Genomic DNA, 14,638 nt, shown 5'->3' with positions numbered 1-14,638 from the left:
GAAGGGAGAGGGAGAAAGGAGAGGGAGAAGGGAGAGAGAGAAACATACATGAGAGAGAAACAATTGGCTGCCTCCTGCACTCCCTCTACTGGGGAACAAGCCTGAAACCCAGGGCCTGTGCCCTGACAGGGAATCTAACCAGCAACTTCTTGGTGCATAGGATAATGCTCAACCAACTGAGCCACACCAGCTGGGCAAGCAGGCTTAATTTTTAATTTAATTTATTGTTGGAATATTTAAACATGTTACAGTAATGTGCACGTTACAACAGCCAAAAGGTACAAAGGATTCATAGAGTGGAACCGCCTCCTCCCCCAGAACATTTACCAGAGGCTTCTTGCAATATTCTGGATATTCTGCACACATCAGGTAGAACATCAGCCGCACGGGGCCAGGAGTTTTGCCTGTTTTGTACCCTGATTTGTCTCTATCCTTTAGAACGGTGTCTGGCACCTACCAGATGTTTAGTGTATTTGGTAAATAAACATATAAGCAGGTTACTTATGCATGTTCACAACTAGTGCAGGCTGAATGAGGAAAAGAGGGGAAAACTCAAGAACCAGATAGAGGATGGGCTCCAGGTTGGAAGGCAGGGTACAACTTGGACCTGGCAGCGAGGGCGGGGCAGCCATGGGCAAAGGCAGGTAGGCTGTGGGCTGCGTCTTCTAGGGGACAGGAGGCAGCGCCGAATTCTGGGATCCTATCAAGGCAAAAATCAGTTCTGTATTTGGGACAGTGCGTGGCACATGGTAGGAACTTGATTATTTTTTAAATGAACACACAATAGGCCTTGATGCCTAATTGCTGCGTTGACACACAGTAGGTGCTTCGTGGCTCCTTGTTGAGTAAAGGGGATCCCGTGCTCTCCTCCAATTCCAGGGTCCCAGGAATGGGCCAGAATAAATCCGTGCTTGCAGACAGCTGTTTCAGGTTCAGGCCACCTGGGCAGGAGGGACATAAAGTCACGGGGCCGAGTGACGTCAAGCTCCAGCCGGTTCTCACGGGAGGGCCTGGGAGGGGCAGGGCCCGGGGGAGGGGGGGGGGGCACGGACAAAGGGACTGGCGCACCGCCCCCGCCGGCCTCCGCGCGCGCGTCGGGCAGCCAGACCACATCTGGAATTCATTGCTGCGGCCTCCCGAAAAGGGGGAGGGAGGAGGGCGGGGCGAGTGGGGGGGCCAAGGCGGCGCCTCTCCCCGCCCCCCGGCTCGGTCTAGTCCCCAGCCCCGGGACGCAGCCGAGCCCGGCGGGCAGCCCCAGCCCCAGCCGAGGCCGTCCCGGGAACGCTGATGCCAAAGCCCCTCCGGCCAGGGCCGGGACCCGGGTCCGCCTAGCCAGGTGAGCATGCGTGGCAAGGGGGAGGAATCAAAGGCGGGCTCGGTCCTCTCGGGTCGCGGGATCCGAGCCGTGGCGGCGGGGGTGGGGGGCCTGGCCGGGGTCGCGGCGCGCACGCGTCGCTGTGCCCCCGCTGCACCGGGGAGTGGTCGTCGTGCGCCCTCTCCACGACTCCGGGCGGCCCCCCACCGGCTCGGCCGCGAACCCCTGACTGCGCTTACCCAGCGGCAGGAAGTTGGCTCCGAGAAGGCGGAATCCAAGCCCTTTTGACCGGAGCCTGGGAGGCAGGACAGCTTGCCGGGGAGTTTGGGGAGTGCGTAGGAGGTGGGTAGGGCGCCCCTCTTGGCTAACTCCGGTTGAGCAAAAGGTGCTGCGCGCGCGGAGCCGCCAAGCCGAGGGGCGGGGCCCCTGGAGAGGGCAGTCGGCCCGTCTGCACATCTGGCGCTCTGCCTCAGTTTCCTCAAGTCGCCTTCAGTTCCCCCGCGGGGACCTGGCTTTGTTCTGGAAGAGAAGGGAACGTGACTGTGGCTCCGGCTCCTCTCCTTCCCCCCTGGGGCCCGGGGATGGGGCGGGGGTGCAGGCGCGCGCGGCATGGGCCCCGCTTGGTCGGCAGAGCTTCGGAACCTCGCCCCCTCCCCCGGCACGAGTTGACTCACCGGGGATTTCCACCCCCTCCCCAAACTCTGTTCTAGTCAGATGCTCCGGGCGCCACGCGCTGAGCCCACAGTCTCCCCTGTGGCGCGACACCGACACCGGTGCGGCGCTTGCCGTGCGGCTGAGGTTGGGATCGCCCCCACCCGCACCCCCCGTGTCTTCTGGGAGTATTGGGGCAGGGCACCTGGCGGGACGGGGCGGGGTCCCCCCCACCCCCCGCCCCACTGGCGGCTGTGGAGATGCTGTGCGTGTGTATGGCGAAAGAGAAAGGAGGTGCGGCCCCAGCAGCTTGAGTGGATACCGTACATTCCACCGCCAGATAAGGAGGCTGAGACTGTGGCCCAGGGCGGGGGCGGGTCCTGTCGCCTTTTTCTGGGCATCTGGGCTTGCCTAGCAGGGAGGCTGCCAGCAGACCCGGGGCGTCTCCAGCCCTCTTTGCTGTTTGGGGCTGGGCTGAACTTAGGAGCCTCCACCCTCCCTGGCCCACTGGGGCCTCATTTGTTTTTCGTTGGCTGGTTGATTGGTTCGTTCATTCATTCATCTATCCGTCCATCCGTTTATCCACATCCATCCCACATGTTTTCTGAGCACCGTGTGTGTGCTAGGTCTCCATCCAAAGGGGCTGCAGATGGACTTGGTTGCTGACACTTACATTCTACGGTGGAAGCCAGACAGAAAACTAGAAATCATGCTTTTCACAAGTGTTAAGTGCTGCCAAGGTAACAAAGCATGATGCTCTGAGGAGACAGCGGCTATAATAGACCAGGGGTCAGAGCAAGTGACCTTAAAACTGAAATTTGAAAGATGAGGAGACCCCTGGGGGTACGAAGACCACTCAAGGATTTGGGGGAAGGGCATGCCAGGTGGAGGGACAGCAGGGGCAAAGGCTAGAGGTGGGGTTGGCCTGTAGGAGGCCAGTGTGGTTGGAGTGGAATGGCTCTGGGGGAGAGTGGGAGGCAGCTAACTGGCCAGGGGCCGTGCTGCCGTTTGGGGCAGTGGGGAGCCATGGAGGAATTTGGAGTGACATATTGGAGCTCCCAGGCTGCTGTATGGAGAATGGCAGTGTAGGAGGGTCCTGACAGCTGAAGAGAAACCAAAGGAAAGTGGGGGTTGGGGCGCGCTGCCCTAGGCAAGAGGCATGGGGTCAGTGAGTGACCGTGGGGAACTGAACCACAGGGCCTGCCTCAGTGGAACTCGGGGGAGGGACTCCTGGAAGCACGGAGCTTCCTCCTGCCTTCCTCCCTCCTAATCACCCCCTGAACAATCTTGATCTGTGTCTCTTCCCTGCCCTTCCCAACCCTGCCTCTTGTTCCCACTTGTCCCTCTTGCTCCATTTCAGGCCTGGACATTCCCTGGTTTCGAGCCCAGTGGCCTCTTGCGGAGCCTCTGGGAGGGAGTCAGGGTTGCCTTGGTAAAGGTGAGCGGGAGACAGGCCCGGTGTGTAGCCAGGCCTGGGGACCCACCCAGGGAGGAGAAGCTGGCGAGGCATGCATCTGCTAGCCCCAACCTGGGGCTGGCTTCCTCTTTCTGGAAAGCACCAACCTGCCTTAAGCTCCTGCTTTAGTTAGCAAAACTCTAGTTGGGAAGATGAAGTCGTGTGGGCCTCAGTTTCCCCTTCTCTTACTCGGAGAGCCACCCCTCCTGAGGATGCCGACAAGCCTCCTGGGGCTGCAGAAAATGAGGGTGCAGTGCCCTGGTCCTCCCTCCCAGGGAAGAGATAGACTTTTTGGTCAGTTCCTGGGGTTCGAGGGCTGAACCCATTTATTTTTTATTTATTTATTTTAAATATATTTTGTTGATTTCAGAGAGGAAGGGAGAAAGATAGAGAGATGGAAACATCAATGATGAGAGAGAATCATTGATCGGCTGCCTCCTGCATGACCCCCACTGGGGACCGAGCCCACAACCCAGGCATGTGCCCTTGACTAGAATCGAACCTGGGACCCTTTAGTCCGCAGGCCAACGCTCTATCCACTGAGCCAAACCGGCTAGGGCTGAACCCATTTCTCCAGGAAGTGGCCATAAATCTTTCTCTTGGCCGCCTGACTGGAGAGGGTGGTGGCCCTCCTTTAGGGAAGGAGGGGGCAGCCACAGGACACGCCCTGCGCTTCTGGCCCCACTAGCAAGGGTGCTTCCTAGGCCAGTGATGGGTTTTTGATTCTCAATTTTAAACTCCAAGGAGGGTCCCAGTAGGCCAGGCAGCCTGGGGATGTCTGGTTAGGATGACCTGGCGGTCAGACTACAGTTCAAACTCTCCCCAGGGACATTCACACAGTTGTAATTCTCCTCGGAAAGCAGTGAGTTCCAGCCTCCAGGAAAGGACCAGTTCAGTGGTGGTAGCTGCTGAGCGCTCCCAGACTGGGCCAATCAGATGCCGAAGATGGGAAGCTCAGGCCAATGAGCGGATAGCCCAATACCCTGGAATTGAAAATAAGCCAATCAGGGTGCGGGCTGTTTCTGGCCCGACAGTGGGTCTGGTAGGGCCAAGCCTGCTCCTGGCCCTCTGCGGCGGCGGGCAGAGGGCATCGGGGCGCCAGAGGCTCTGTCCAGTACAGGAACAAGGGGCCTCTGTGTGGCGATCTGGGCAGGGCAGCAGCTCCGGGGATGCACACAAGCCCTTCTCTGTTCCCAAACTAGGACGGATGTCCCTTCACCCAAGGGGAGCAGCTGCTTCTCTGTCCGGCCAAGGTCCAGGCCACCTCCCTGAGGGGGCACCGGTGACGGTGACAGAGATAGCCAAGCGACCCCGGAAGTCCCCCTTCACTCCCCGGGCTCACAGGGAACCGGCCTAACCAGCCTCTTCTGGAAGGCGGCTCCTGACGCACACGTGGTCCCTGCCAGGCCTTGGCAGACATGCTTCCAGGGACCTGGGGAGGGCTCTTCCTGCGCCCCATTCCCCACCCCCTTTTAGCAAATGGCTCCCCTCGTGAAAGGCAGGCTGCACCGCTCCTCTGAGACACCTCCCTCCCAAGCTGGAGGGCGGCCATGGTGTCGGCCTTGCATCCTCTCTGCACCTCTTCCCGCCCCCTCCCCGACGGATTGATTTTCCTTGAGAGGGGGTGACTCAGGCTTTCATGGAAACAAATCCCGCCCCCCTCCCCGCGGGGCTGCACGCCCCCTCACCTCTCACATGGCTTCAGCACAGCTGCCCCATCCTCCCAGCCAGGACCTCCCAGGCTGGTCTCCGGTGTCTCTCTCCCACCCCCATCCCATCACCCGCTCCCCGCCTTCCCCACAGCGGATGTGACTGGGGAACCAGGACTCCACCCTGTTTGTTCTAGGGGCCTCACATCTGGATTTCATCCTGCCTGGGAGGGGGTGCCAGCGCCCTGCCTATCCCTCTGGACCCTCTGTCCAAGGGCAGGGCTAGATGGTGCTGATGAGAACAGGCTGTTGGGAATCTTGCTGGGCTGGCTCAGTCAGCATCCCCTCCCAAAAGATTGGGTGGAGGGCAGCTAGTCCCCAGCGGAGTGTGGCAGGAAGAAGGGAGCTAATCGTATTTATTTCGCGCTTGTTATGTGCGAAGGCTGCCTCCTGCATCGTTCAACAGGATTTTTCTGTCACCCTGTGAAGTGGGCTTGCTTCTCCCCGTTACGCAGATGACGACACTGAGGCTGCTCGCTGATTGACTTGCCCAAGGCCCCACAGCATGTCAGGGGAGGGTGGCGTTGACACTAGATTGTCTTCCCGGCCTCTGTCCTCTGGGGTAACATGACCTCTGGGATGCTGGAACCTCAGGGCCAACCTGGTTTCTCCTCAAGACCTTATTTTGGGAGCACCCACAGCCTCCAGGCTTACGCCCAGCCTGAAATCTAGGGCTGTGGGTGGTCATGAGCAGGGCATGGTGCTGTCGGCACCAAGCATCTTTCTGACCCAGGTTGGCAGGTGGCACGAGGCCCAAGGCTCCAGTGTATTTGAGAAAAGGGGCGAGCCCTCTGGTTCCTGCCCATAGCTCCACCTCTGGGTAGGCGGGCAAGGCTTCTGGAGGTCCACTTGGTGTCCTTCATGCCGTTGGGGGAGCTTCTGAGAGACAGTGTAGCCTAGAGGCTATAGAGCAGTGGCTCTCAACCTTCCTAATGCCGCGACCCTTTAATATAGTTCCTCATGTTGTGGTGACCCCCAACCATAAAATTATTTTCGTTGCTACTTCATAACTGTAATTTTGCTACTGTTATGAATCGTAATGTAAATACCTGATATGCAGGATGTATTTTCTTTTTTTTTTAAATATATTTTTTATTGATTTTCTACAGAGAAGAAGGGAGAGGGATAGAAAGTTAGAAACATCGATCAGCTGCCTCCTGCACACCCCCTACTGGGGATGTTGCCCACAACCAAGGTACATGCCCTTGACCGGAATCGAACCTGGGACCTTTCAGTTCGAAGGCTGATGCTTTATCCACTGAGCCAAACCGGTTAGGGCTGTATTTTCATTGTTACAAATCAAACATAATTAAAGCATAGTGATTAATCACAAAAACCATATGTAATTATATATGTGTTTTCCGATGGTCTTAGGCGACCCCTGTGAAAGGGTCGTTCGACTCCCAAAGGGGCCGCGACCCACAGGTTGAGAACCGCTGCTCTAGAGGCTTTGGAGTCGGTCGCTCTGGCTCTGCCACTTACTAACTTTGAGACTTTGGCAAAGTGAGTTGATTCTCTGGCTTTCCCATCTGTAAAGCAGGGATCATGGTCATTTTGACTTTAGGTGGCCACGCAGTGAGGAGGGATGGCCCTGGGACTCAACCCCTTAGACGTCCAACGTCAGAGCCCAGGCAGCATCCACAGCACTGACCTGTCTATCCGTCTCTTCTCTCTGCAGCTCTGACAGCTCCATGGCCTCAGCCGGCCACTGAGCCCCACCATGGGCAGCCTGTACTCGGAGTACCTGAGCCCCACCAAGGTCCTGGAGCACTATAACTACACCAAGGAGACACTCGACGTCCCGCAGACACTGTCCCGCCAGGTGGCCTTGGTCCTCATCATCATCCTCTGCTGTGCCATCGTGGTGGAGAACCTGCTGGTGCTCATCGCCGTCGCCCGGAACAGCAAGTTCCACTCAGCCATGTACCTGTTCCTGGGCAACCTGGCCGCCTCGGACCTGCTGGCGGGCGTGGCCTTCATAGCCAATACCTTGCTCTCGGGCTCTGTCACCGTGCACCTGACCCCCGTGCAGTGGTTTGCCCGCGAGGGCTCGGCTTTCATCACACTCTCTGCCTCTGTTTTCAGCCTCCTGGCCATCGCCATTGAGCGCCATGTGGCCATCGCCAAGGTCAAGGTCTACGGCAGCGACAAGAGCTGCCGCATGCTGCTGCTGATCGGGGCCTCCTGGCTCATCTCACTGGTTCTCGGGGGCCTGCCCATCCTCGGCTGGAACTGCCTGGATCACCTCGAGACCTGTTCCACCGTTTTGCCGCTCTACACCAAAGACTACGTGCTCTGCGTGGTCACCATCTTCTCCGTCATCCTGTCAGCCATCGTCGTTCTGTATGTCCGCATCTACTGCGTGGTCCGCTCCAGTCATGCCGAGGTGGCTGGTCCACAGACGCTGGCCCTTCTCAGGACAGTCACCATCGTGCTAGGGGTCTTCATTGTGTGCTGGCTGCCTGCCTTTAGCATCCTCCTCCTGGACTACGCCTGTCCCGTGCGCTCCTGCCCTATCCTCTACAAGGCCCACTACTTTTTTGCTTTTGCCACCCTCAACTCACTGCTCAACCCTGTCATCTACACGTGGCGTAGCCGGGACCTGCGGGAGGAGGTGCTGCGGCCCCTGCAGTACTGCCGGAAGGTGGCGGGGGTACAAGGACGGCGGGGTGGGACCCCACATCACCACCTCCTGCCCCTCCGTAGCTCTAGCTCACTGGAGAGGGGCACCCACATGCCCTCGTCGCCTACGATGCTGGAGGGCAACACAGTGGTTTGAGGGACGTGTGGACTGACAACCAGGCCATGGCAGAGGGCTCCCTGGAGAGGTGCCACGTGACCACAGACAGCTGTGGGGCTGCCAAGCACGGTGGCCCACTCCACAGACCTGGGTGATATGGAAAATATCTCATACCTGGGATGGCCCGCGGAGGCACTGATCTGTTGGAAGAAAGAGCCGCAGCAGAGGCCTGGAGGCCAGGGCGGCGACTGGCGTGACCCCTTCAGAACTGGCCCCGGGGAGGTCTGAGGTTACCTGCAAAGGGCCTGGGTGACAGCAGGCAGGCACTCAAGAGGAACTCAGGGCAGGAGCAATTTACAACGTGGTACAAAGGATTTCATTGCACAACTGTCTGACCCTCCACCTTGCCACCTCCTGGCAACCTCAGGCCCCTTCCCTGGAACCAGTGCCCCAGGGGCTGGAGGCCTCCTCCCTTACTGTCTGGGCAGCCCCAGCTAATAGTTCCTCAAGCCCAAATCCACAGCTTCCCCAAATTTCACCAGCTGGTACTTTGGCCACTTCTTCCCTTTCCTCTTACTCCACGAGATGCCAGGAAACCACGGGTGGAGGGGCCTGAACCCCATTCTCAGACCTCATCGGCCAGTTGTACTGTTTGGGGCACAGAGAAATAATCACCAAGGGCTGGAAAAACCTGTCTGGGGAGCTGAGGAGGGCTCAGCATGGAACTTGAGAAAGTTCTGGGGGAGCTGTTAGCCCAGGACCCTTCCACCTTTCCCCCCAAAACAACCACCCCCAGGCTACTCCCACCGCCAGCCCCCGCTGAGGTACCAGCTCTCCTAAGGCAGGGCAGCTTGAGTCCACTGTGCCTCCTTTCAGGTTGTAGTGAACGGAGCAGGGAGCGGGGGTGCCGAGGACATTTGTGGGGGCTCTCCCCCACCCTGCTCCAGAAGGACTTTGCTAAATCCTGTGGATAGAGACAAGGGTCACTGCGGTACGAACATATTTATGTGTCTCTCGGTGTCTGTGCGTGTCCTCGTGTGTGCGTGTGTGATGTCTGCGACCTGTGCCCATGTTTCCCCAGAATGGATGCTATTCTGTCTCCTTATGTCTGTGTTGAAGCTGCCAAAGAGGGTCCGGCCCCACACAGACCCCTTCGTAATCCCTGGCTCATGCCCCCACGTGAGAGCTGGGCTGCAGCTCGCCTGGGGACGGAAACCTCATGCCTCAAAATGATTTTTTATGAATGCAAAGGTTGGGAGGGTCTGTTGGGGGGGCAAGGAGCCAGTCGGGGGCGTGTCTCCCCTTATTCAGCTCCCCAGATGCCCCACACCCCATGTCTGAGACCAGGCCCAGGCCAATAAACGGTTCGATTTCTCTTTCTGATGCCTGTGTGTCTTTTCAGGTTTACGGTGGTAGCTCCCCCATTATCGCTCTGTGGCTGGGGGTGGATGGGATGGGGGAGGGTGGCTGCTGCCCCGGCCACTCACCACCCTTTGCCAGTCTTCCCATTTCGTGTCCCAGACCAGGGTCGCAGCGGCTTCTGAGAAAACAGAGTCAACGCTGGCATTTCCCCAGGACAGTTGTCCAGGGCCTTCCTCTTTTCCTTCAAAGAAGGGTCTGGCGGCTGGTAGGGACCCCTTTCTCCAACCCAAGTACATGTCTCTCCCTGGGAGACATTATCTTGGGGCCCAGTGGCCCACAGGATCCCCCAGAGATCGGCATTCCCCAGAGAAATGGCTGACTCAGCACTTTCCAGGCACGTAGACGCGACTCGTCAGCAGGACTCCTTTGATGGAGATGGGGGTTTAGAGAAGTGAAGTGATCTGCTCAGGGTCACACAGCGCGTTGGAGCAGCACTGGTCTGGATTTGAGCTCAGGTGGGCTGACTTGAGATGCTGCCAGCTCTCATGCTGGGTAGTCCCTGATTGAAAATGGCAGTCACATCTGATCCTCCTCAACCCCCTCTTTGCCATGCATGGAACCAGGAGAAGCCCAGATGGAACACAGCTGGAGGGTGGGTACCTAGCTCAGCTCCAGGGTGACACCCCACTCCTTTGCCCAGAGGCACAGGGCCCTGTGGCTCCTTTGAAGAGCTGCACGTTGATGGGGAACACAGAGCCGAAGCTGAAGCCTCGCCCACGACGCCAGCAAAATACTAGGCGGTCAGTGAGAGAGGCGTGAGGCAGGCAGCAGCCAGAGGCCGAAAGGCCTGCACCCCCATTGGAATTCCCCTCCTGCCAGTAGTGCAGACACAACCTCTGCCAATCTGAGGCCTAGTTGAGTTTGGGAGGAAGAATTAATAAATTTCCCCCAAATACTTCCATGCTTCCACCGTCTCCTCCTTCAGGCCTTTGCTCAAATGCCACCTCCTTGTAGAAGCCTGCCCTTCCCCATCTAGCCCATCACCTGGCAGTATTTTGTATAACAATTTACCGGTCCTCCCCCATTAAAATATGAGAACCTTGAAGATAGGATTGCATCAGTCTTCTTCACCACTGTGTCTCTAGCATGTTAAGCAGCACTTGGCTCCCCACCACAGGGCCTTTGCACCTGCTGTCCCCTCTGTCTGGAATGACTGTCCCCAGACATCCTCGTGACTCTTCTCTCCTCCAGATCTATATTCAAATATCATACCCTCGGTGAGGCCTCTGGCCTCGCCATACATGAGTTTCTTCTTCTTTTTTTTTTTTAATGTATTTTTATTGATTTTGAAGTGGAAGGGAGAGGGAGAGAGAGAAAATCATTGATTGGCTGCCTCCTGCATGCCCGCCACTGGGGATTGAGCCTGTAATCCTGGCATGTGCCCTTGACCTGAATCAAAGCCAGGACCCTTCAGTCCGCAGGCCGACGCTCTATTCACTGAGCCAAACCTGCTAGGGCTAGTTTCTTTTCCTATCTGCCTCTCTTGCTACTCTTTTAACATGAAACACATTTTGCTTCATCCTGTTTATTTTTTTTTATCTCCCCTTTAGAATGCTAGTTCTATGACAGCAGGGGTTGGTTTCTGTCTTCACTGTTTGGTTCCAGAACAGTGACTAGGACACAGTAGGTGCTCAATAAATGTTTGTGAAATAAATGAAAGCCAACGCAAATGATGGTCATTTCAGTAAGTGGTATTATCATCAGCACTCTAACAGGTTAAGGCAGTGGTCGGCAAACTCATTAGTGAACAGAGCTAAATATCAACAGTAGAACGATTGAAATTTCTTTTGAGAGCCAAATTTTTTAAACTTAAACTATATAGGTAGGTACATTGTTATTAACTTAATTAGGGTGCTCCTAAGGCTTAGGAAGAGCCTTTGCTCTTCCTAAGGGGCCAAAAAGCCGCATGTGGCTCGTGAGCCGCAGTTTGCCGACCACGGGGTTAAGGAAACTGAGGTACAGAGAGAGCAGGTGAACTGCCCAAGGTCAGGTAGCATGTGGGTGGAAGTGTTGGGATTTGAACCCAGGCAGGCCTTGATTGAAAATGGCAATCGCATGTGATCCTCCTCAGTATCCTGAAGATCCACTTTACTTATATCTCTCAAATCTTGGAGCCTAGAATGGGAGGGACCAACCTACAGGGAGGCAAGATGACTTTCACCTCCTTCCCCCTAATGCCTGTTGGATATTAGGAAGCATCAGAATCATCTGGAAGAACCTGTTAACATGCAGACTCTTAGGCGTTGCAGTGAGAGATTCTGATTTGAATAGGTCTGAAGTGACCCCAGCAATGCCTGTTTTTCACCAGACACCTCCAGGGATTATCTAAGAAGGTTCCAGACTCCATAATCTCAATAGAATTTCTTGCATTGATGGAACTAGGCCATTATAGCCTGCGCCCACTTGTGGGCTATTTAGCACTTGAAATTTGGCTAGTGTGATGCAGGGACTAATGTTAACTTTAATTAATTTAAATGTAAATAGCCATGATTGCCATTAGCAATTCCACAGTGTGCACCTCTGGTTTCTGCAGCGTCCGGGCAGCTGAACTCTCTTGGCATTATACCACCAATTCAACAAAAATTCTTAAGTCGCACCATATCATTGTTATGAATGACATGGTAGCTTCCACGTGTCACTTCATAATTTTGGAATATTTCTTTTAATAATGATATCAAGATTAAGCCCAGTGCCTGGCTGGCATGGCTCAGTGGTTGAGCATTGACCTATGAACCAGAAGGTCATGGTTCGATTCCTGGTCAGGACACATGCCCGGGTTGCAGGTTCGATCTCTAGTGTGGGGCATGCAGGAGGCAGCCAATCAATGATCCTCTCTTATCATTTATATTTCGATCTTTCCCTCTCTGAAATTAATAAAAATATATTTTAAAAATATAATTTAAAAAATATATTAGGCTCAGCTGCAAATAGAAAACAAAATATTAGTAATTTAAGAAAGAACTGCGTGCCTGACCATTGGCTGGAGTCTTCATCCACGTTCATCAAATAAATGGACTCTCAGGCTTGCGGGAAGTGGGGGGAGAGAAATGGATTTCTCATAAAAAAGAGTTTCAGAGGAAATTGGTCTGGGTAAGAAGGACAGATGCCTACTTATTAACATCCAGGCTCCCATCTGTCTGACTGTCCACCCGTCCACCCATCCACCCATCCATCTACCTAAGTCTATCTGTTTATTTATCATCTACCATCCATCTATCCACCTAAATACTTTGTTTCCTAAGAACAAGGCATTCTCCTAACCTCAGTAAAATTACCAAAATCAGGAAATCTACAAACCTTTACCAGATTTCACCAATTGTCCCATCACTGACCTTTATAGCAGAAGAAAATCCCAGAGCACTTGTTGAATTCATTTATCTTTTCAGTCTCTTCAATCGGTTGGGCGTTGTCCCATGCACGGAAAGGTTGAAGGTTGGAGCACATGCCCAGGTGTGGGCTTGATCCCCAGTGGGGCGGGGTGTGTGTGGGAGGTGGCCCATCGATGTTCCTCTCCCTCTCTCTCTCTCTCTAAAAGTCAATTTTTAAAAATCAAAATAAATAAATAAAGGATAGTTTCTGACCCTCTATCTTTTGTGACCTTGACATTTTAGAAAAATATAGGCCCGTTACTCGATAGAATGCCCTTCAACTTGGATTTGTCTGGTATTTCCTCATGATTACATTCAGGCTATGCATTTTTTGGCAAAAATATCACAGAAGTAATGTGTTTTTCTCAATTAGCCTCATTACCAGCCATGCTAACTTTGATCACTTGGTGGTATCTGCCAAGTTTCTCCACTTCAAAGTTACTATTACCCCCTTTGCAATGATTAACTGTCTTGTAGGGTGGTTCTTGGAGACTGTAAATAGCCTGTTACTCATCCAACTTTTACTCCTTTAGCAGCCATTCTTGTCTGGATCAATTATTACTCACTGGATATCTTTAGGAAAACAGGAGGACGTCACATCATTTTATTTATTTGCCACTTTTTATCTTCAAAAGAAAATAATACCTTTGTTTTTTCAACTTAAACACAACACCATGATTATACTTATCAAAAGTATCAGTCAGCCCTAGCTGGTTTGGCTCAGTGGATAGAGCATCAGCCTGTGGACTGAAGAATTCCCGGTTCAATTCCGGTCCAGAGCATACGATCCCCAGTCGGGGGCGTGGGGGGGCGGGCAGGAGGCAGCTGATAAATAATTCTCTCTCATCATTGATGTTTCTAGCTCTCCCTCTCCCTTCCTCTTTGAAGTCAATAAACATATATTTTTTTTAAAAAGTATCAATCAGTGTTAAAATTTCCCCATCTGTCTGTTTTCCTTTTTTATAGATGTATCTTTATTATTTTTCAATATAATCTATTTTGCTTTCCCAAATTTATTCACAATCCAGTATATTTAACATATGTTTTCAGATATTTTTCTCTTCTTCAATGTGTTTATTGAAATTTATATTCCTTCAAATTCTCATTCCAATCTTACCCTTACATGATAAACCTACAATCATGATCATCTAACCACTGTTTTCTTTTTTTTTAAACATTTTATTTATTTGAATTAGAATTCAAATAAGATCCTCACATACATTTAGTTAGTGGATTTCTTAAGTGTTGTTTAACAGCCTTCTCTTGTTAAACAATAGGCTTAACCACCTATTTAACTTTGTTTAACTGAAGTTGAGTAAGTCATTTGCTGAAGAAACAGGTTGTTTGCCCTGGCGAGTTTCCTAATTTGGTATTAGCTGATGGCATCCCCTTATGTCATGTTCCTCTTCCCCAGTCAGATTTGAGATTGATATTTTTGGCTTCAATTCTTTACAGGTGGTGCTGGAAACTTCCAGCAGGGGGATGTGGTCTTTCGATGTCTCTCTGGTGACTAAGACTGATCAGGGGGTTCACAGGCCATCAGTCCGATCCCACCTTTGTAAATTCCCCATCCAACCACTCCCTAACGGTCCGATCATCCATGAACAGCTGTTGCCTGGACCCATCGCTGCATGAGCAGTCTTCAAAGGGTTTCTAATCTGTCTCCCCATCCTCACATCCTGGCCAGTTTTCTCATTTGTCTACAAGGCAAATGTACTTCCCCCCAAATCAAACCCACAACCCTGGGTGTATTGGTCGCCGCTCTAACCAACTGAGCTACCCAGCCAGGGCCAGGACTCTGCATTTTTACTCTGCGCCGCTTCTGATGTGAATCAGGCATGACTTACAAATGCTGGTCTGAGGGCTGATAAAGGACTGTGAAGATACTGCCTCGAGGAGATATAGGACAAGGTCGTTGCTTTCTCATTTCCTCGTGGCTAAATCAGTCATTCTCATCCAGGATGATGCCATACCTCC

The 14,638-nt window shown here is 53.4% G+C and overlaps 1 protein-coding gene and 1 long non-coding RNA gene across 2 annotated transcripts; one reads left to right on the top strand and one right to left on the bottom strand.

Moving 5' to 3' along the window:
- Positions 1-208: 208 nt before the first annotated feature.
- Positions 209-2,220, bottom strand: LOC139010926 (uncharacterized). The gene is made up of 3 exons (XR_011471573.1): positions 1,990-2,220; positions 1,555-1,834; positions 209-941 (listed from the first exon to the last, which is right to left on the bottom strand). It is a non-coding gene; the product is annotated as an uncharacterized lncRNA (long non-coding RNA).
- S1PR2 (sphingosine-1-phosphate receptor 2) lies at positions 1,126-9,254 on the top strand. Its single transcript, XM_070415996.1, has 2 exons — positions 1,126-1,336; positions 6,810-9,254. The coding sequence occupies exon 2, from the start codon at positions 6,852-6,854 to the stop codon at positions 7,908-7,910; it is 1,059 nt and encodes a 352-aa protein (XP_070272097.1). The 5' UTR covers positions 1,126-1,336; positions 6,810-6,851; the 3' UTR covers positions 7,911-9,254.
- The last annotated feature ends 5,384 nt before the right edge of the window (positions 9,255-14,638 follow it).

Source organism: Myotis yumanensis, unplaced genomic scaffold (assembly GCF_028538775.1).
Source record: "Myotis yumanensis isolate MYYU_CA2020_CCGP unplaced genomic scaffold, mMyoYum1.0.hap1 SCAF_5, whole genome shotgun sequence".
Lineage (NCBI taxonomy): Eukaryota > Metazoa > Chordata > Mammalia > Chiroptera > Vespertilionidae > Myotis > Myotis yumanensis.
Note: the sequence above shows the minus strand (reverse complement) of the source record. Positions and strands in the feature narration are given on the sequence as shown.